Source organism: Naegleria fowleri, assembly GCF_008403515.1.
Source record: "Naegleria fowleri strain ATCC 30894 chromosome Unknown tig2, whole genome shotgun sequence".
In the NCBI taxonomy this organism is placed as follows: Eukaryota; Heterolobosea; class Eutetramitea; order Acrasida; family Naegleriidae; genus Naegleria; species Naegleria fowleri.
The window spans coordinates 504,146-524,973 of NW_025407934.1; the positions used below are offsets into that span (position 1 = coordinate 504,146).

The following is a 20,828-nucleotide window of genomic DNA, read 5'->3' on the forward strand; positions in this document are numbered from 1 at the left end:
TACAGCATTGTGCTGTTGTTTTTAGTGTTTGAGTAACCTGCCATTACCTGCCATCCATACTCAAAGTTTGTGAAATTACCAGGTAAACTCAATCAGTCTCAAAAAAAAATTGACAAGTTCTAGTAGTGCTTTATTATCTTGATGAATACTAAGAGAAACCGTGAGACCCCATGGAATCCAATACTTGAGAGCATTTACAGCATTGTGCTGTTGTTTTTAGTGTTTGAATAACCAGCCATTACCTGCCATCCATACTCAAAGTTTGTGAAATTATCAGGTAATTGAAATCAAAATCAAAAAAAATTAAAAGATTCTCTCAATAAATTCCGAATCTTTTGACATACGGGTATCGAGTTGCAGCAATGGTAGGGGTGACTAATAATTATTCTGTGCAACAACAACATGAGAGCCACACACTCCCATAAGCACATGACAGCATGCATGCCATCTAATTTTGTAAAACTAATTTAATGTTGTTTGAACTTTTTACAAAAAAATGCTTCGACCTGCTCGAAAAGAGGACGTGCTTGCTTTTGAAAGTGCTTGCCGAAGAGGTGAAATAGGAATAGTCAAAGAGTTATTGGAATCGACGATCGAGGAAGATCGGAAGACGTTAGTGAATTATTCAAAATATGAAGTGAGTTTTCAATGATCATTGAATGGTTCTATCTTCTCTTCGGATCATGACGATTGATCAAAGGATTATAATGTAAGAAGTGTTTAAATTTTAAAAAACACATTTAATTGTTATTTCTACATGTAGAACGTATGTATAGAGGAATTGAAAGGAATGATAAATATTTGAAAATTTAGACAGTAGGTTTATTAATAAATAATATAAATGTAGCATGAATGATGGAATGCATTGATAGCCACCAATAATGTTTACTTTATGGACGAATCGAAATGATATATTTCGGTATTTATTAAAAGAAGGATATGTGGATGTGAACGTTCAAGATGTATGTTGACATGAACGACTTTAGAATTATGTTTGAACATCATCACATTGATCAAAAGATGGTTTGTATCATTAATTTCTTTTTGATAAAATTATTATTTCCAAATTTGTAAAGACAAAAGTAAGATCAATAGAAGTATCCTAATATTAATAATTATTATTGTTCAGAATGTAAGTACTGACCATTTAACATTCAATATTAATCTCATTATTATTATTTGCTTGACAGACATTATTACATGTCGCTTGTATCAAGGGAAATTTGGAAGCCGTTTCTTTGCTTTTAGAACATCATTGTGACACGAATTTGCAAGATATTGTAAGCTTCAACATATTTTCTGTTGATTTTATGACCACACTAATTTGAAATTGTTTCCAGACTGGAAAAACCGCATGTGACCTTGCAGAACATAGAGGACATTTCGAATTATTACATGTCATTCGAGGAAAGGACTATGCCAAGAAATTGCATCGTTCCTTACAGAAACATCTTCACAGATTGACACCATTGACTGATATTTTCTTTCAAACGGTGGAATAATAATTTAAAAAATTTTTTCACCAATAATTTCACCACTCGATATAAATCATTCAATCAACTCAAAGGTTCTCCGACGTCATCGGAATGGGTCCGACATCGAGATGTTTAATAAGCACGCGAGTCACTTCAAAAAAAATGTCCCTTTTGAATCGTTCCATTGTTTTCCTGTCTTCAAAGGCTTGTGCTAACCGATACACAAATGTGGCTGGTTTTGCTCGCTTGAATCGTTGGTCCTCTTCCGTTGTGATGGCCATGCAAAAGAATGTATCATCATCTTCAAATTTCGGAGTTTTCATGAGCAATAACAACAAACGAGAATTTTCTTCCAATCAACACCAAAGATTCCTTCCTCCGCCAACAACACCACAAGAAGAAAAACCCTCCGATAACCCAAAGCAAGGAAATACAACAATCAAAGCTCTTGTAGTAATTTTGGCTGGAGCTGCTTCAATTCTGGTGGCATCCAGTATGCTTGCTGATGATGTAAAAGCAGAGGAACAAGCTACAGCAGAAATCGGAAATCCACAAAGCACAGTACGTGAAGAGGAATCTAAAAACCGATATGAAATTGAAGATGGTATTAACATTTTGAGAGAAATTCTGAAGGGAAAGGATAAGAGCCAATTTAGCATTACTCTCTACCAATATCAAGTTTGTCCTTTCTGTTGCAAGGTGAGAGCCTTCTTGGATTACAATGAAATTCCATACAAAATTGTAGAAGTTAATCCATTGTTCAAATCAGAAATCAAGTTTTCCAAAGATTACAAAAAGGTACCAATTGTGGTTGTTGAAGGACTTTTGAATAATCAATTGAATGATTCGTCGAGAATTATTACACATCTGAACGATGTGATTGACACATCAGGCAAGATGAACACTACAGATGTTGTAAAGTGGAGAAAGTGGGTGGATGACACATTTGTGCATACTCTCGCTCCAAATATTTACAGATCCAACGAAGAAGCAGTTGAAGCATTTGAATATATTTCTGAACAAAACGGATTTGGATGGTGGCAAAAACAAGCTGTTTTGTACGGAGGGTCATTTACAATGTATGCTGTTGCAAAGAGACTCAAAAAGAAATATGGAATTGATAATGAAAGAGAAGCCATTTATGCATGCGGAAGAAAATGGGCAAATGAAGCACTTGATCCCTCAAAAGGTCCATTCCATGGAGGAAACGAACCAGATCTTGCAGATCTTGCTGTGTATGGAATTTTGAGCTCGATCGAAGGATTGAGAACATTTAATGATTTGAGCAAGGAGGTTCCACAAATTGGTGTTTGGTATCATACAATGAAAAATGTAGTCAATTACCACAAGCAAAATAAGCAAAATAAGGTTAATTAATATTATCACGAATGATTGTTTAAGGCTGTTAGTGAAATGAAACGATGCATTTCTTTTATGAAAAGATAGCATTTAATTCAAAATTGTTTATGCAACTCAAAATTAATTCTTGTTGACGTTCAACAAAGCCTCGACGCTCTCACGGAAAACTCTTGTGTGCACTTCAACATCTTCCATCGTATGATTCACACAAATGAGAGCCATGTTGTGGAATGGTGTCATCAAAATTCCACGATTCAAAGCATACAAGTGCATGTATTGATCCAATTCAAAGTCACACACTTCAGCAGCTTCACCACCATTCACTGGCTCTGCTGGTCTGAACCAATATTCAGTTCTACATCCAAGACGCTTGACAATCCATGGAAGCTTGTAATCAGCAATCACTTGCTCAACTCCCTCACAGAATTTCTTTGCCAAGCCAATGGTGTATTCATAATTCTCAGGTGTCAAGATATGTTCCAAAGTTGCTCGCATGGCAGCAACAGAAAGTGCATTTCCTGCTAAAGTACCTCCGATACCACCCACATCAATACCTTCAAGATTGAGAGCACTTCTCAATCGATTAGCAACCTCTTCACTGAGTCCATAAACTGCAGTTGGAACACCAGAACCAATGGCCTTACCAATAGTGAACAAGTCTGGTTTGAGATTCCACTCCTTTGTGCAACCTCCAGAACCAGCTGAAATTGTGTGTGTTTCATCGATAATCAAGAGAGTTCCATATTTAGTAGTGAGTTCTCTCAACTTTTCCAAGAATCCAGGTTGTGGCATGACAATTCCAATATTTGTCATTGCTGGTTCACAGAGCACAGCAGCGACATCACGGTCAGCCAATGCCTTTTCCAATCCTTCTACATCATTGAATTCAACCACTTTAGTCGTATTCACAGGATTGGTTTGTGGTCCGATGTTGGTTGAGCGGCACTGTGGTTGTCCATCCTCTCCCAATGTAATAAAAGCTTCATCCACAGTACCATGATAACAATAATTGAAAACAAGAACCTTTGGTCTCTTGGTAATATGACGAGCAATACGGAGAGTGAAACGATTGGCATCGGTGGCTGAGACTGCAACTTGCCAATAAGGAAGACCAAAACGTTTCTTCAATTCATCTCCGACCCAAATGGCGTTTTCATTGGGCAACATGTAGGTGATTCCGTTACGTAATTGTTGAGAAACAAAATCAACAACCGCATCGGGTGAGTGGCCAGTCATAGAGCCAGTATCTCCCAAACAAAAATCAATATATTTGTGTCCATCCAAATCAGTGAAATGACCTCCTTTTGCTTGTTGAACAAAGAGAGGATGACCTCCGGTCCACTTCTTCATCCAGTGCATGGGAACACCATCCAAAAGACTGTTCTTGGCTTTCTCAAAGGCTTCTTTACATTTTGGATGATTCTTCAAGAACAATGCTTCTTCTTCAGCATAGAGTTTCTTGAGATGTTCTCTATCAATGGTTACGGTGGTCATCGCTTGTAGAGTGTGTAAGAGTTCAGCAAATGGAATCACGAGGAGTGTACGAGTGAGTGGTGAGAATTTTTTTGTGGCTTCACTGGAATATTTGATGGCTTACAAAAATGACTTGTTGTTGACCTTGTCAACGGATCCGCAACTCAAAGAGAACAGCCATCATGCGTACGTGAACGGAAAATCTCATGGTTTATTTTGTTGGTTTGGTTCATAAACTGAGCAAGTGATTACAACATTTGGCTCAAACATGCCACTTCACTTTTCAATTCAAACAAAATCTCATATCCCATGCTGCATCGTTTGGGCTCGTACTGAACTACCGAGGCAATCATCTCTTTGAGAGGTTCTACATCCATTTGGTGAACACTCTTCACTCGATTCTGTACCATCTTTCGTGGTGTTTCACTTTCAGAAGAGGTTGATGATGTTTGTTTGGATGGACTTGTTTGTTGAGCATTGTTCGAAGAGGAGAGATTAAGTTTTGGTTTGTATTCACCTCGTAATATGAGATTGAGGACTTGATAAATAAGGCGTTCTAACCGAACCATTCTTGTTTCACATTCGGTGCAATTCGAATTGGAGGTGTTGTGTGAATTCATGGAGGTTGGAGATGCATGGGTGAGGATTGAGTTCATACTATTCGACATCATGGAACCTCTTGAAAGAGGAGAGAATCCAGAAGAAGAGTTTGGAGAAGGGGGTGGAATTTCTCCAAAACTAATACTCGACGTGTGTCTTGGACTTGAGACACAATCATCTTCCAATAATATAAAACTTCGTTGTTTAGCAACTGGAGATGCACCACTGTTCTTTTGTGGACTAGAGGTCACAGCAGAGGCAGAGTAGGACGATATTGAACTCGAGAATGTGTTATTGTTTGAGGAAGTGATTGAGACTTTTGATTTGGAAAGGGGAGATCGCGTATTGTTACATTGAGGAGGATGGTCATTGATCACAGTTACTGTAGATGGAATGACACCATAGTTATGATGAAGAAATACGAGAACAGATTGGTGCAAGTCTTGCAGCTCCTTCAGCAGTAAGTCTTGGGAGCCATGTGCCGTTGGAGAGTGTTGTTGTTGTTGTTGCAGGGTATTAGAAAGGTTGTCGTGATCGGACAAGTTGTTTGAGTTCGTATTATGGATCGAGGAGAGTCTTGGTGGAGAGGAAGAACCGAGGATCATGTCGATAGTTAGAGAGAGAGAGTAACTATTGTTGTTTGTTTTTGTGAATGGGTAATGGTGGTAATGGTGGTAACGGTAGCAGATTGCAAGTCTTTAATGAGGTACAAATTGGCTGATCTCGCTTGAAAAGGACAGTATTTGGTAGGGCCGATAGGATTTTCCTATGAAGTGAAAATGGCAATAATGAGGACCAAAAGTGATGAATAGAGTTGGTTATTGTTGCGGTCTTTGTTTTGGGTGTAGGTGTGTGAAGGTAATTTATTTGTTGTGGTTGTATGATGAGGCCCAAAAAGTGAGAAATTCAAACACTGGCTTCTTTGTTCATGAGGAGACCTTTTATGGACTTAAAGGTTTTCATGCTTGACTTTGGTGGAAATAATGTGGCGAATTGATGCCAACACCACAAGGTGGGAGAAAAGAGAGAGCTCGTATCGCATCTTCCTCAGCTCTCGCGTGAATGCACTAACTTGGTCGACCGACAATAACGTCGTCAATAATGCAACATATCAGAACTTGGGTGGAGAAATTCACTCGTTGAAAACTAGAGACAAATTATTGATTGATAAAATGATTTTTAATGTTTGAAATTGATGTCATCTTTGAGAGGAGTTGTTTGCGTTGTTGATATTGGAAGCGATATTGGACGAGTTGTTTGAATGTACTGTGATTGAATTGTTTGTCATGGACTTGCTCATTGTCACGCTGTCTGTAATTGGTGCAAAATTATTGGCGACATGGCCATTATTGTTTTGGTCGTACTGATGAATACGGCCCTCGATGGCAAGAAACACATCTCCATAAATCTTTCGAACGATCGCAAATCTGCGGTCAAGACTACACAATGCAACATAACACATCCTTATGCTTTGATAATCATAAATAGTTTCAGTACGTTCAAGAATCACTCGACATGCCATTACTACGGCTTCAACCACTAAAACAGAAAGGTCCTCAAATACTGTCATGGAAGTTAATGACAAAATATAATCAGCTAATTGTTTAAGCCGTTCGTTCACATGTGTCGATGTTTGTCCAAAATACAAATATGCCTTAATCTCTAATCCAGCTCTCACAAAGTTGAAATGAGAGGTAATCAGCTCAAATCTACCTTCTAATGTTTGAGAGTACTCGTCTGGAAAGTCAAAATTCGAAGGGACCATCAAGTTCTGTTGCTTTTCCTGCAGGAGATGAAGCACTTGCAAACACGATTCCAAAGTTTGGAATTGAGCGCTCTGAATGAAATTTAAAGTGCCTTTCAAGTGTTTGTTCACGATGATAGCAAAACATTTGATCTGATCTTTAACTCCACTGAAGAGCATTAGTTCACAAAGGCCATAATATGCAATCAGAAAGCCTCGATGCATTTCTCCAAATAGATTCACCTGTTGAATGAATCCCATTCCAATATTATAATAAATGGATGCTTTTTTAAGATCTCCATTTCCAATGAGATAAATACATATTAATGCAATATTTAAACATAATTCGAAGTTCAGTCCAACCTTATTTGAATTCTCATTTGTATCATCCTCTTCATAAAGCATTAGAGAAGAAACCGATCTATTCGCCTGTAGATAGAAATGATGAGCGATGTCTCTCTTTCCAAGTCGTTGAAATAAAGACATACAAATAGCGTAGAAAGTACACAAAAAATAGTCATCTTTTTCTTCAATTTTAGGAGCATAATTTTTCCTTAATAATCTTCGAATAACAACCTCTTCAACATCTTCCCTCTTGATCAGAGGATATGCTAAAATAAACCTATAAAAGTATAAATCTAGTACATAGGAATAATGCACATCAATATCAAAACTTTCCACACTTGTCAAAGCCTTCAGTTGCGATATGGCAACAGAAATTTCACGAGGAGAAATTTCTCTTTCCGTATTTGTCCTAGTTGTTTGTGCAATTGTGGTTGATGACGCATATGGGTGATATCTATGTTGACCCAACTTTGATTGATCTGTGTAAGAAGAAGGAATTTGCCCATTTTGCTTTCTTGAAGAATCTTGTTGATATTGGTAAGAAGGATTGTTGGGTTGCATGTAATTGATGTATGAAGGCTGTGTTTGGTTATACATGGGTGGTTTTTGTTGTTGATAATAAGTCGAAGAATTTTCTTGAGAATTTAGTGTTGATGATGGATATGTTTGAGAGGGAGAAGTTTTTCGAGATGAAACTGGTGATGGTGCAAATGTAGATGATCCACTTGAAGGTTGATGTACGCTAGAGGAAGAAAAAGGTATTGAAGAAGATCGGTTTGGAGAGGATCTTTGGGAAGAAGGTGCATGTTGATGAGGAGAGATCACATTCAAATTCGTTGAAACGACGTTCATACCATTAACTGGTTGCTGATGTTGGAGTTGACCATCCAATGGAGGTGGAGATGATCCCGAAGATGTGGTTGTATTCTTTGGTCCTCTCTTCTTTGGTTGTTGATAAGAGCATTTGTCTGCCAGTCCTCTGCAATTGCATTCACTGCAGACTGGGTAGAGGCGATCACATTTTCGGTGAGCCTTCCTGTTGTTGTTGATGCATGTTGGATGCACGGTGAATGTTGCATGAGTATGAACATGAAGTGCAACACACATGTGGGAATCCGTTGGGTGTTTTCAACACACACAACCATGTAAAATGATCATTGGTTGACAACCAAGTATGGGGCACACAAAGTCACGCACGGAATAGTATTCACACCACAAAATATTTTTGGAGTGTTTGCGGAACAAGTCGCAATTTAGAAGTGCGAGGAAATATCAAATATACTTGATTAATCACCATTATTGTATCATCACGAATTCTACAAACCTGCATAATAAACACGCTATGGTAGAGTATTGCCGAGTATCTTGTTGTTGTACTGGCTGGACAACGGTCTGCAATGGTGGAATATTAGGAATATTGTCTTGGTCCATTCTTTTCAGTTCTTGGAAAGATTGAATGTAGCCGTTCTTGAGAACTCAATATGTGAGTTGATGATGATGGTGGTGATGATGATGATGGGATGAAGAGGCTTTCTGAAGTTGAAAAGAGTTCCACTCTGTCAAATTTTGAGATGGCGTTTTTTTGCTCGTAACAACACGCTCTTTTGGATGCGAAGGAATCAACACCGGGTGCGGACTTGTTTGCTTGAAAGAGAAGTAAATGTGCACGGTGATGATCCTCTATCTTGAGTGTGTTGGTGCCAGGGACTTGAATACCCTTTTGTTTGTGCGTAAGAAAGAAGAATGGCGTAAGTGAGAGAGCTCTTTCAATAAGAGGGGTTGTTTGGGGTATTTTTTGGGTTTTGCTGTGAACAGATCGAGAACCAGCACACACCTGTCAACGAACAACCACAACATGGTTTGGCCACGTGGTTTAGGACAATCCTAAAGAACAGGCAAGGAGAAATTAGGCTGTGGAATGCCTCGCGAAATGGCTACTTATTTGTTTAGTCTTTGAGAAACGGCGAATTAAGCGAGGACGCTTTTTGCCCTATCAAACTCATTTTTATCGAAGGTTTCAAAACTGGTGGAGCGAAAACATTTACCCGTGCACTGAAGCCAACTAATTTCGACATCTGACGGGCGTTTATGGACAGTCTGATTCTTTCTTGCACAATGGCCAAAATGAGTTTTCCACGATCTAAAGTTTTTAAACATCAAGAAGTTCAAGATTGTCGTATGGGAGGAAACCATCAATAACAATCACGTAAATGCATTTACGATTATGAACAAGCACCATCTTTAATTAACCGAGCATGATCTAATTTCCAAACCTAAACGTGATGGAGAATTGCTTCTCGCATCACTTGCATGGTATGTTGTGGATTAGAAGATTTGAAAATGGCAGATCCGCTCACCACAACGTTGGCACCAGCTTTTGCAGCTTCCATCACTGTTTCTTCATTAATACCTCCGTCCACTTGAATATTCAACGTAGGATATCTCTCTCTCAAGACTCTCACTTTCTCCATTTGGTCAGCCATGAAAGCTTGTCCTCCAAATCCTGGCTCGACACTCATAATTAAAACCATGAAAATTTCATGAGAAGACGAGTTGGAATCCAACAAAGGAAACAAAGTATCGACAGGAGTTTTAGGTTTAACGACAATGGAAGCTTTACAGTTTTTTCCTTGTTTCTTGTTTTCTTCTTGAATGAGAGAGAGAACACGTTGTGCCGAGGCTAAATCACCATTTTCCGATTCAAAGTGAAAGGTAATATTATCTGCACCTGCTTCAATAAAATCATGAATCCATTTCGATGGATGAGAAACCATGAGATGACAATCAAGAAATCCTTTGGTGTGTTTTCGGAGAGATTTCACGACTGGTGGTCCGATGCTAATATTATTGACAAAGTGCCCATCCATAACGTCTACATGGAGCCAATCTGCTCCCAATTCAAGCATTTTGTTGGAATCAGCGGCCAGAGTTGCAAAATCTGCACTGAGAATTGAAGGGCAGATAATGGGAGTAAGCTTGTTGCAGTTGGACATTTTTTTGAATTTCCTATTCTCGCTCGCAACGAACAACGAACTGCAGCAGGGTGGCCCTGTATTTTTTTTACTAGGGGTAGCTCGTTTTGACAGTCCTGGATTGTCGTTGTATTGAATCAAATGACCATCACCACTGTAGAGTCCGTCTGGGAATTGCATAATTGATTTGTTGGTTTTAATACATGTGTTCTTCTTGTTTATTAAAATAATAGCTTATCTGACTGCAAAGTAAAGCGAGGGAAGTTAATTCTAGGATAAGGTATTTGGCTGAGTTTAACTTTGGATGCCTTCTTATTTGCCAGCAACAAGGATGCAACTTCTCGTTTCCATGCGTCACATTCCTTCTCGAGAGCTTCAAATTCTTCCATGGCAGTGTTAACATAGACAACGAGAGAAGGGGGAATTTCTAGAGATGGATTATCCTTGATCATTTCACTGAGAGCAGAAGGATCGTTCTCGACCGTTCTTAGAACCTGAAGATAGGTATCAACTTTGCTTTTCAAAACTCTATAAAAGGTGAGAAATACTTCACAAACTCTAAAAAACTTACAAATCAATAGACTCTTCCACTCGTTGAAATTCGCTTGTTACCACCGATTCTTCGGTCTGTACAACTTCCTTATTCTTCTTTTTAAGGGTTGATATACTACCAACAAGCTTCTTTTTGGAAGATGAGGAATAGGAGATGATGGACTCAATGCTTGGTCTTGTTCCCGAAATTGATGTTCTTCTTGGTTCAAAGTCTTCCAAACTACGTCTTACAGATAGATCTTCAACCTCAATTAGAACTTTCTTTTTCTCAAATGCAGGCGGCGTGAGCGAATTGCTATTGGATCTATCTCTCTGGAGCATTGGAGTGCTTGCCTTTCTTTTGCTTGCACTTTGGGAAGCAGTTGCTGTGAGTGGAGCATACTCTCTAAACACTGCTGAAGAATATCTTTGTAATTTAAACAAAATAATTCTTTGGAAAATATTTCGAATGTCCGCACTCCAATGGAGGAATAAATGATAGAAACGGTCTCGTAACAAATCGTGGCCAATAAATTTCATACGGGCCTTTCCGTTGAATAAATCCAAAATGTCATAAATGAAAATTAATGTTCTAGACATTATTTGGAAGTGATCTGTTTCAAGTAATCTTTCAATAGCTGTCTCGAAAAATTCAAAGTTGAAACTGTGATTAATAATTTGTTCGTTCATGCAAAGAAGAAATTTAATTAGAATAAATTTATACTCAATAACTACTTACTTTTCTGGTAGAGAGCCAATAAACAGTTCAATATTTGAATTTGAATCACTAGATTCCAAATAAAAATATGTATGTTGATGTTTCTGATTTCTATAAATCAAATATTGTTGAAAATTGTGCTCTAACTGTCGAACTTCTTCGAACCACTTGTCAGCCCAATCTAGAGTGTAAAATACTTGATCTGGACTGTATCCATTTGTATTGGAAAAGAAAATCTCCAATAGAATATTAATGACCCGAGGATTTCTAAGGGCAATCAATGAACAAGATAACCATTGCTTGAAAGCAAATGATTCGTGGCCATCCTCACCTCTAGCTGACTCTTCCAATCTTTGAATCTTTTGTTCTTGCTTGTTCGACGTGTCACTGGAAGATATTATGGCGTCACTAAAGTTGAGATTAATGTGCTGGGTAAGATAAATTTCTCCGAGCTGTGTGAAATTCGTTACTAGTGTATTGTATCCTGGCACCATTTGCCAATGCTTGTTTGAAGTGTCATGTTTCATAATCTTACTGATCTGATCAACAAAATCGGAGAAAAAGTAATGGAAAAAATCACCACACACTTTTGAAGTTGGAAGCCACGAAGCAGAATCCTTCATCCAATCATGTACCTTTGATAACATGGTCTTCGTTTTTGAGGCGTCATTCAATGGATCAATTTCAAATAGAAATTTAAAGTAACAAAAAACAGTCTTGTGCACATAAGACTTCTCTTCATCGTCAGCGCCTGTCGTTTCATCAGGGGTTTCATCTTCCTCGTTATCATCTAACAAGGTAGATAGCCCTGCCATTGATGGGACGTATTTGAGCTTCTTGATAAAATTAGCTTTCTTAATGTCCAAATTTCTATTTACGTTCTCTACAGTCTCTGGTTCAACAAAGTCATGACCAAATTGCTTGAGGCACAAACTGGAAACAAATTCTTCAGTTTGTTCTGCTGACAACAACCTAAAACAATTTACAGCAAGTATAGAAGCACAAAACCTAAACAATTCCACAACAATGTTTTCATGTTTTTTCGTTCTTAGAACTTGGTTGACAACAAAATCCTGAGTTCTTATCAATAATTCCTTATATTCATACAGTACTTTTTTTGACAGTTCATCATTGCTGTCTCCTTTCTTCATGGAGCTGAGAATGCTGCTTAAAAGGCCTTTTTTGTGAGGCTGGTTGTTAGGATTGAAGGTAGGGCTTAGTTTAAGAAAAGATAAATCGGTTGTTGTTGTTGCTGTTGGGGGTGATGTGGAAAGCTCGCTAGGACTTGTATTGGATGAATTGAAGGATTGTGTGTTTGCTGAATTGGTTATCTGACTGAGAATTAGGTTTTGAAAATATTTCGGATGAAATTCTCTTCGTTTTATAATGAGAAGTATTAATTGATAGCAGTATATGCGAAGAGAAATGTTGATCATGTCCACTCGTGTGATTAAATACCTCCAAACATCGAGAAATAGCTGTGTTGCTTGAAGTCGTTTCTTTGTAATATTCTGCGTTTCCTCCAATCCCACCACACCAATGTTGTGGTCAATAGTAAGACCTCCGTAATCAAATCGGGGATCTTCTTCTAGTAATTCAATGAGTTGAAGAAGAACATTTTCTTGAATGGTCTGACTTGATAATAATTGTTTGCATAGTTTTTGATGTTGATTGGTCCATTTGATCAATGTATCTTTCTTGCTGGTGAATTGTTGTGATGGATCTTCAATTGCACTCATCTCTATGAATATTTAAAATCTCGAGACGTAAAATATTACAAAGTTTTTCACGATGATGATTAAAATAACCGATTCCAAATTTGATGCGCACAACCAATGCTGCTGCAGCAAATAAATGGATCAACAGGTGATTATCTTGATTCGATATGAATTGTTGTTGCTGTTGTTGAAGTCCAACAATAAATTGTGTTATGATTAATCCACAAAGTGGTTGTTGTTGGCGACGAAGAATTTTGTGAGGATTTTTTGTGATGAAATTCTTCAAAGCTGGCCTTGATCGCCGAAAATATGCTTGTTTTGAAGACGTTGGGAAACATCGAAAGTTTGAACGATGAGGTTCAAAAATTGACTCGTTGAGGTAGAGACGAATTCCCTTATGAATGAGGAATTTAAAGGAAATTCCCAGGTCAGGAATTCAATATTCATTCTCCACAACAGAATAAAAGAGATTTGCAGGCGTGGTGAACATGATCAACAACACAAAAGAAAATGTCATTTTCATTCGCTTCCTCAAATCCCTCCCAACAACAACAATCATCAAATAACACCACCTCAGGATCAACAACCTTTCCTCCATCTTTCTCCTCTCAACCCAACACCATCACTCCATCCACTTCCTTCAGTTTTGACTCTACCACATCCAACAATGGCTTCGGAAGCAATACCACTCCTAGTTCTTTCTCGTTACCATCATCCGAAACAACCGCAACTACTGGGTTTAATTTCTCATCATCTGCAAGCAACAATCGACAAGAAGCCACAACAACCACAGGTTTCAACTTTGGTGCTTCAACAACATCACAAGGAGCTTCCAGCTTTGTACCAACTTCCACCAACACAACCCCATTTGGTTTTGGCCCACCTCAGCAACCTACCTTTTCAGCTCCCTCCTCTAACTTTGGGAACACGAATAGTTCTTTTGGATTCAGCTTTGGAACTTTTTCAAACAATGATTTTACTTTCATCAACAATCCCTTAAAGACCAATGACATTCCCTTCAATGATCCCTCTCATTTTTCTGATCTGGTCATTGAAATTATAGTCAATAATCATGGAAATGGTTATTCCAATCTCTATAATTCCATCTATGCTCATAGAATTATTATTTGTGCAGCCAGTGAGGTTCTGGTCCGAATGATCAAACCAAAAGGTGAAAAGAATGTGATTGAAATTGTATGCTCAGACACTTCAGAAGCTTTCTATGCTCAGACCATGATTGCATGTCTCTACAAATCTTGCAATATCAGACTTCAAGACGTTTTTATCTTGTACGATCTCTTTGAAAAGTATGGAATCAATTCATGTAAGGATGTCATCAATTCCAATATGAGAAACCAGGCAGAGAGAAATCAAGATGCAGCTTTGGAATGTCTCAAGTACGTTCAAAGAGTCCCTCTCACAAATATTTCTGAACCATTGTTGAGCTTGGTGTATACTTCTTTGAATTTCTTCAAACGAAGAATTTCTTCAGACGGGTTTACCTATCAAATGGAAGAAGCACTAAGAAATTTGGACTATTATTTCATTGAAAGATATGTGAGAATGTGCTGTCAAAGCTTCCAGGCCGATGTTTCCATTTTAAACTTGGTGAATGCATGGGTCAAATCAAATCTCGAGGAGCACAACAAGGAGAGTTATGTCATTCCAATAGTTGAAGCATTGACTTCTCAGCCAAAAACTGGACAGATAGCTACCCAATTGATTTCTGTTTTGAGCTGTGAAGCATCTCCTTATGAATTTTTAAGTTTAATCAGCGCTGAAAGACGATTAAGGATCATCAACAAACTCTGTAGTTTCTTAGTATCAACAACAACAACAAGTACTCCTTCATTCCCTTCTTCTACTAACGTCCAAGCACCTGTTGGATTCTTTTAACAATTAATTTAACGTTTTATAATAAACCTTGATTTGTTCTTCACAGCAATTTCGGACACATAAAATGCCAACCTGCAAAAACTGGGGTAAATCTTTGTCAATAACATTTTGAACTCAAAAAATGACGAAAAGAACTGGTCGCCCTCGTGTCAAGAAGACTCTTGAAGAAATCGTTAACAACGATGATGCATCATCATCGCTCTCCAACGACCACTCACATGATGGCAGCAGACACTCAGAGAATTTTAATTCGTTATCGGAATTCAAAAATCAATTTTTAAAACAGGAGAAATACCAAAGGATAATTGACTCATCAATTCGTGCGTTTGAAGAAATTATCAATATGCGATCTGAAATGGAAGAAAGTTCTCATACTGAACAGTTGATTGTTGAAGAATTGAAGAATATTTATGATAATTTTGAAAATGGTACTTTGAAATGCATCTCTCCGATTCTAGTTGTGAAAACAACTCAAAGTGAGTTTTGCAAATTCAATTTTTAATTTCTCATAATACTTGGATTTATAACATTTAGGCAAACTAATGGATCCTTTCTTTATCAAAGAAACTGATGACATGATGAGTATCTCAAGCGACGATGAAGAGGACGACTACACGATCAAGCGAACATCTGAAATGCAACCATTGGACGTATTTGAGGTTTGCGTTTTCAGATCTGAATCGAGATATGCTACTGTCAAGTCACTGTTGAGCTATTTACAATCGAAATATGACAAACCTCAATTTTCTGATCTTTTGGGAGAAGTCAAACGAAAATCGAAATGCGGGATAATATTTATATTTGAAAATGCTCATGTCATTGACGCAATTACCCAATGGATTGATATATGTAGCCATTATTCTCATCTAATGCCGATCATTAATATTTTACGTGTGGACGAAAAAGGAAAAGACGTGTTGGAAGGATTGATTACAGATGTAAGTACTCTGCCATTACAACTCCATTGAATGCTCTATTAAGATGAGCAAATTCACGATCAAAGTGTTCAAAACTCAATCCATGACAAAGCCTCTATTTATGAGATGTATGGACGAGGTAAGTTTACAAATTAAATGGAATTTTTTCTTGTTCTCAACTCAACATCAATGTCACATAGCTCTTTATTCAAAAGAATTACAATATTTGCCTGAGACCGTCTTTTGATATCATAACTTTTTTGATTAATAATTTCTCTACAATGCGGAAGTTTTCGATTACTCTAAAGGTATGTTGGAATATGTTCACAAAGATATTAATTCATTGATTTGACCTTTTCGACATGTAGCAACTATATACTAGGCATTTCTTTTACAGACCTATTTCGGTTTTCTCAAAGGCCTTTTTCACGTTAGACAATACAAAGTGTTTGCAAGTACTTTTTTCTGATGAGCTCTATCCAATGCTTCGCGAGTTACCCTCTGTTAATTCATTCTTGTAAGTAATAAGTGATTTAACTTTGATTATTATTTATAAACTGACGATTTTAGTGGAGAAACCATTTCTGAAGACCAAGCTCTGAGCTGTATAAACCAATTTCGATTCTTCTTTTATTTACATCCATACATCATTGAACTAATAGAGGTAGCAATGAAATGTCTTGTTGTTCTGGAAAACTCTGTGAGAGAAAAGATTGAACAACGTGACGAAACAAAAAGCGACGATATTATTTCACTGAGAGTGCGTATTCATCAGTCCTTAATTGGTGCTCGATCTTTTAAAGAGCAAAACTGGTTTAAAAAAATTATTCAAGCACTCAAGTAAGTCTTTTCACATTCATTTAATTCCTATATTGACATGTCATCATTATTCAGAGGAAATATACCATCAAGCAATATTATTGACTTTCTAGGATGTTGTCAAGTGATTATCGATGAGATAAGACGTAGACAACCACAGTTCTATGAAGATGAATATAATGTAATTGTAGAACTATTTGAAACTGTTACCATGCCAAAGGATCATGACACTTCGTTTGGAAAAGATAGCACCATTCCAATTGAAATATTTACCAAAGACGACCAAAAGGAGTGTGACAACGAAAGTGACAAGTCGGAGGATCTTGTCCCTTCAATCGATACAAACCAGCTTATTCCAAAACCAAAAGACTTCTGCTTTTGCAATGTTATGATTAAGCCTAAAGAAAAAGTGACTTGTACTACGTGTGGAAATTCTTTCCATAAGGCATGTGTTGGGGTTGTCAATCTTCCAAATCAAACATATTATTGCGATTCATGTAGAAGACATACAAATGAGGACTCTTTATATTGTTTTTGTCAGCAACCCTCTGATTTCAGTGATATGCTTGCATGTGATAATTGTTGCAAATGGTTCCATTGCTCATGTATTGGAGAACACATCGAAAATTATCCTGGAGACGTCAAGTATTTATGTAAATACTGTATATCATTGATTGAATATCAATCAGGAAAGAATCTGAAAAAATTAGACACAAATTGTAAATGTGGTAAACCATGTCAGCAAAATGAAATGATTCAATGTGAACGTTGCAAGAGACATTACCACTTTGGATGCATGAATTTAACTCTCTCAATAGTGGAAACTATTCAAAGATATTATTGTGATGATTGTTGCCAAAAATATGATGACGAAATTGAATACAAGAAGAAATCAAACGTTAAGCGAAGAAGGTCAAATGTGGCAGAAAAAGTTGGCAGCTCTATTCCTATGCACAACGTTGCATCTACTACGTGGGAAAGGATTCAAAGTCGCCTCCGTACTTTGTTTATGGATCTATTTGCTTCACCTTCCTCAGTGTACAAAGTAGATTTTATTTTCAATGATAAGGATGATCACAAAAAGCCATGGGTTGAACGATTGGTTGGAAACGAACTGTTTTTCATTCAACCAGCCTTTTGTCAAACACTAGAACAATTTTTGAGACCAATGACAAGAAGAGAAACATTTGAGAATAACCTTGCGTTTTGTCAACCTGTATTGTTTCTTTCTGAAAACAAAACTGAAAAGTTTTCAGCTCCGGACATTTACTTGGCCAAACAAGCGTTGGGGCAATGCAAAATGAACGCTCGATATGAAATTGATTATGAAGAATGGTTGGATCGGTTTGCTCAAATGAAGGGCTCCAAAAAAACTAACACCAAACTCCAATCGCTTTTCAATATGCAAGTACGAGCTCTGTATTTGAGAGGTGTTATTGACTTGACGAAAAATCGTGGTGTGGTGAAAAGAATAATTTGAAACAACAACAACAACTGATTTGAAAATAAATTTGACCAAGAGATGTGGAGGTACCACATGTGTCATCTTTTCGATTGGATTCATTCACGACCCGCCAAAAACTTTTCTTGTGAACGTTAAACTCACAAAAAATAATTGAAATTACACAAAATGGCCATCACCAACGAACAACTCAAACAATACTATGGTAAGTGAAATACGAAACATTGAATCATTCTTTTTACTCATGGAACAATCATTAACGGACTGCTGTGCTTTTCCGAACTATTTTGCGAATGATTTATGATGATCGTATATCTATTGTTCAGAGAAATACTTTCCTTTCGGACTGCTTGCCCAATGGCTCCATCCAGGAGATGAGAAACAAATCATAAATCGAGAATTTTCCTATTCATTCAAAGTCGTAAATCCAAAAACACAACAATCAGAAGTTATTTTCTCTCGGTACAAGTGCGTCAAGAATGGAGATGATTTGAAAGAGCAAGTGGTCAAGTATCCCAATCCTCCAGTAAAACTTGATATTGGACCTGTCTATAATATGGCAGTCTCAAAGAAGAATCAAGTTTCAAACGCAGTGCTCATTCCTGTTGAAAAGGAATATTGTATCGATATTGATATTTCGGACTATGATGATGTGAGGTTTTGTGGCTGTAGAGGTGGCAAATATTGCGAAAAATGTTGGCGATTGATGAATTGTGCCATGGAAGTATTGGACCATTTGTTGGTTGATGTTTTTGGAACCAAACATTTGATTTGGGTTTACAGTGGTAGAAGAGGAATTCACTGTTGGGCAAGTGATGAATTGTTAAAAAAGCTCAACAATGAGGGAAGATCGGCCATTTCTAGGTTTATTCATATTTATCAAAACAACTCAGTTGTGGGTGAAAAACAATCAAAAAGAGTGAATCTTTCTGGAACAGCCCACCCTACTTTTGATATCGACTCGGAAGTTTTCACGATATGTGAAAGATACTTTATGGATGTATTTGTGAATGGAATGGGTATTTTTGATGATGAAGAAACCATGCAGACGTCAATTCCTTACATTCTTAACCTTATTTATAACAATGATGCAAAGAATATTATTCAAGAAATTCTAAAGTCAGGGAAGAATGGTGACACTGTCTACACAGAGCTGAGGGAAGCTTTTTTGAGAGATAAGAAAAACAAACACTTTTTGTGGGAAATTGTGTATTCGTTTGTATATCCTCGTCTTGATGTGAACGTCTCAAAAGGTTTTAACCATTTGCTCAAGAGTCCATATTGCGTTCACCCTGATACTGGAAATATTTGTGTACCAATTAGACGACATCATTATCAATTCTATCCTGATGTCCATGGTGTTAGTTTGCATAACTTACTATCCAACACTGATAATGGCAAGTTCAATGAAAGTCTAAAGATATTAAAGGAGCATGTGCAAGCTCTTGTAAAGGCAAAGAACAGTGCAAGTATGGACACTCTTGACTTCTAATAAATATCACAGTTATTACGACTAGGCAAGAAATCATTTGCCTTCGTAAGAAAAGTAATTATCAACACGGAAAAAATTGATTTTATTTTTCCACTCTTGACAAGAGATCATTCACTCGCAATCTGATTAACCATTGATTGAGATGGTAAACGAAATATTTCCCACTGTCAACCATTCGAATTTCATGCAAATTCAATACCTTATTCCAAGGTTTTGTTTTCTCAATACTTGAAAGCTTGTTCATAATAAATTGATGATATTCGCTTCTCTTTTCTTCTGAAGGTAAATGATTTCTTATTTCCATCAACTTTTCTCGTTCTGGAGAGTTCTTTTCAAATCGAATCAAGGGTGTTAGTCCTTGAATGAGTCGTTCCGTTTCATAACACAATCGAAGTGCATGATAATAATTCTTTTGATATGCTCTCTTGATCTTTCCTTCTCCTTGTTGAAGTTGGCGCTTTGCAAAAGCACAATGTGAGCTCACTACTTTCTTGTTCAGAAAATACTTGTTTAACAATTTTAATTCCATCCATTCCCTTGATTGATACTGATGAACAAAATAATCAGGAACAAATAAGGCTTGAAAAACGAAAGGATTTCCATGCAAACAAAGTTCTAAGAATTTTCCAATTTCTAATTATGAAAATTCATACAGCATGAATTATTAACAGGTAATAGTTAAAGAACAACATGACCATAAAGGTTTCATCATTTCAAAACATAATCCACGAAAATCATGATATTCAGTGTGTACACATACCAAAACATGAAATATCATGACCATCCTTTGTGACACTTGTCAATCCCTTTTCCGACAAGTTTAACACTCTTGTCTTTGAGCTACCAATTGCATTCACATCCACATATGTTAATTCCGGTTCATCAATTGAAAACGAAGGCATTGATAAAAATTGTTCTCCATTCAACATGTATATCATGAGTAAATCAAAATCACTTCCCGATGATGGAGATTCCTCTTTTAAATTATACAATGTAGATCCCACCACTGTAATATAAAGTAATCGAGCCGAGGATGAAATAGATTCTTTCAAAAACTCCTCTCCTAGTTGTTTTAAATGTTCATGATTTAATAGGGTCGATGAGGATGATGAAGGAATAATGTAATATTCGGAATGATCAACGAAGGATTCTTCTTGATGGTAAGACATTTTTTTATTGTAAATTTCCAATTTGCATATTCCTACAATGATGAAGATGATGGAAATTCATCTTTTCAACGACATGATCATCATTGCCATCGAAAAGATGAGCATGTATGAAGGTGTTTCTTTCGGAGACATTTCGAA

The 20,828-nt window shown here is 37.1% G+C and overlaps 11 protein-coding genes across 11 annotated transcripts; 5 read left to right on the top strand and 6 right to left on the bottom strand.

The window, feature by feature from the left end:
• Nucleotides 1–496: 496 nt before the first annotated feature.
• On the top strand, nt 497–1,502 carry FDP41_000500 (uncharacterized protein; the record flags this gene model as incomplete). The annotated part of the gene is made up of 5 exons (XM_044708477.1): nt 497–612; nt 934–962; nt 1,077–1,132; nt 1,191–1,280; nt 1,341–1,502. The coding sequence occupies 5 exons, from the start codon at nt 497–499 to the stop codon at nt 1,500–1,502; spliced, it is 453 nt and encodes a 150-aa protein (XP_044569314.1).
• Nucleotides 1,503–1,637: 135 nt separating this feature from the next.
• On the top strand, nt 1,638–2,852 carry FDP41_000501 (uncharacterized protein; the record flags this gene model as incomplete). Its single annotated transcript, XM_044708488.1, has 1 exon — nt 1,638–2,852. The coding sequence occupies one exon, from the start codon at nt 1,638–1,640 to the stop codon at nt 2,850–2,852; it is 1,215 nt and encodes a 404-aa protein (XP_044569315.1).
• Nucleotides 2,853–2,954: 102 nt separating this feature from the next.
• FDP41_000502 (uncharacterized protein) lies at nt 2,955–4,328 on the bottom strand (the record flags this gene model as incomplete). Its single annotated transcript, XM_044708499.1, has 1 exon — nt 2,955–4,328. One exon carries the CDS (start codon nt 4,326–4,328, stop codon nt 2,955–2,957), a length of 1,374 nt encoding a protein of 457 aa, XP_044569316.1.
• A 227-nt stretch (nt 4,329–4,555) lies between these two features.
• On the bottom strand, nt 4,556–5,512 carry FDP41_000503 (uncharacterized protein; the record flags this gene model as incomplete). Its single annotated transcript, XM_044708510.1, has 1 exon — nt 4,556–5,512. The coding sequence occupies one exon, from the start codon at nt 5,510–5,512 to the stop codon at nt 4,556–4,558; it is 957 nt and encodes a 318-aa protein (XP_044569317.1).
• Nucleotides 5,513–6,105: 593 nt separating this feature from the next.
• On the bottom strand, nt 6,106–8,427 carry FDP41_000504 (uncharacterized protein; the record flags this gene model as incomplete). The annotated part of the gene is made up of 2 exons (XM_044708521.1): nt 6,106–8,032; nt 8,321–8,427. The coding sequence occupies 2 exons, from the start codon at nt 8,425–8,427 to the stop codon at nt 6,106–6,108; spliced, it is 2,034 nt and encodes a 677-aa protein (XP_044569318.1).
• Nucleotides 8,428–9,269: 842 nt separating this feature from the next.
• On the bottom strand, nt 9,270–9,989 carry FDP41_000505 (uncharacterized protein; the record flags this gene model as incomplete). The annotated part of the gene is made up of 1 exon (XM_044708532.1): nt 9,270–9,989. The coding sequence occupies one exon, from the start codon at nt 9,987–9,989 to the stop codon at nt 9,270–9,272; it is 720 nt and encodes a 239-aa protein (XP_044569319.1).
• Nucleotides 9,990–10,189: 200 nt separating this feature from the next.
• Nucleotides 10,190–12,956, bottom strand: FDP41_000506 (uncharacterized protein; the record flags this gene model as incomplete). Its single annotated transcript, XM_044708543.1, has 3 exons — nt 10,190–10,496; nt 10,540–11,163; nt 11,239–12,956. 3 exons carry the CDS (start codon nt 12,954–12,956, stop codon nt 10,190–10,192), a joined length of 2,649 nt encoding a protein of 882 aa, XP_044569320.1.
• A 489-nt stretch (nt 12,957–13,445) lies between these two features.
• Nucleotides 13,446–14,831, top strand: FDP41_000507 (uncharacterized protein; the record flags this gene model as incomplete). The annotated part of the gene is made up of 1 exon (XM_044708554.1): nt 13,446–14,831. The coding sequence occupies one exon, from the start codon at nt 13,446–13,448 to the stop codon at nt 14,829–14,831; it is 1,386 nt and encodes a 461-aa protein (XP_044569321.1).
• A 121-nt stretch (nt 14,832–14,952) lies between these two features.
• FDP41_000508 (uncharacterized protein) lies at nt 14,953–18,047 on the top strand (the record flags this gene model as incomplete). Its single annotated transcript, XM_044708565.1, has 7 exons — nt 14,953–15,307; nt 15,366–15,769; nt 15,813–15,887; nt 15,949–16,056; nt 16,117–16,265; nt 16,319–16,588; nt 16,643–18,047. 7 exons carry the CDS (start codon nt 14,953–14,955, stop codon nt 18,045–18,047), a joined length of 2,766 nt encoding a protein of 921 aa, XP_044569322.1.
• Nucleotides 18,048–18,197: 150 nt separating this feature from the next.
• On the top strand, nt 18,198–19,521 carry FDP41_000509 (uncharacterized protein; the record flags this gene model as incomplete). The annotated part of the gene is made up of 2 exons (XM_044708576.1): nt 18,198–18,234; nt 18,356–19,521. 2 exons carry the CDS (start codon nt 18,198–18,200, stop codon nt 19,519–19,521), a joined length of 1,203 nt encoding a protein of 400 aa, XP_044569323.1.
• Nucleotides 19,522–19,603: 82 nt separating this feature from the next.
• FDP41_000510 (uncharacterized protein) lies at nt 19,604–20,690 on the bottom strand (the record flags this gene model as incomplete). Its single annotated transcript, XM_044708588.1, has 2 exons — nt 19,604–20,154; nt 20,282–20,690. The coding sequence occupies 2 exons, from the start codon at nt 20,688–20,690 to the stop codon at nt 19,604–19,606; spliced, it is 960 nt and encodes a 319-aa protein (XP_044569324.1).
• Between the last annotated feature and the right edge of the window lie 138 nt (nt 20,691–20,828).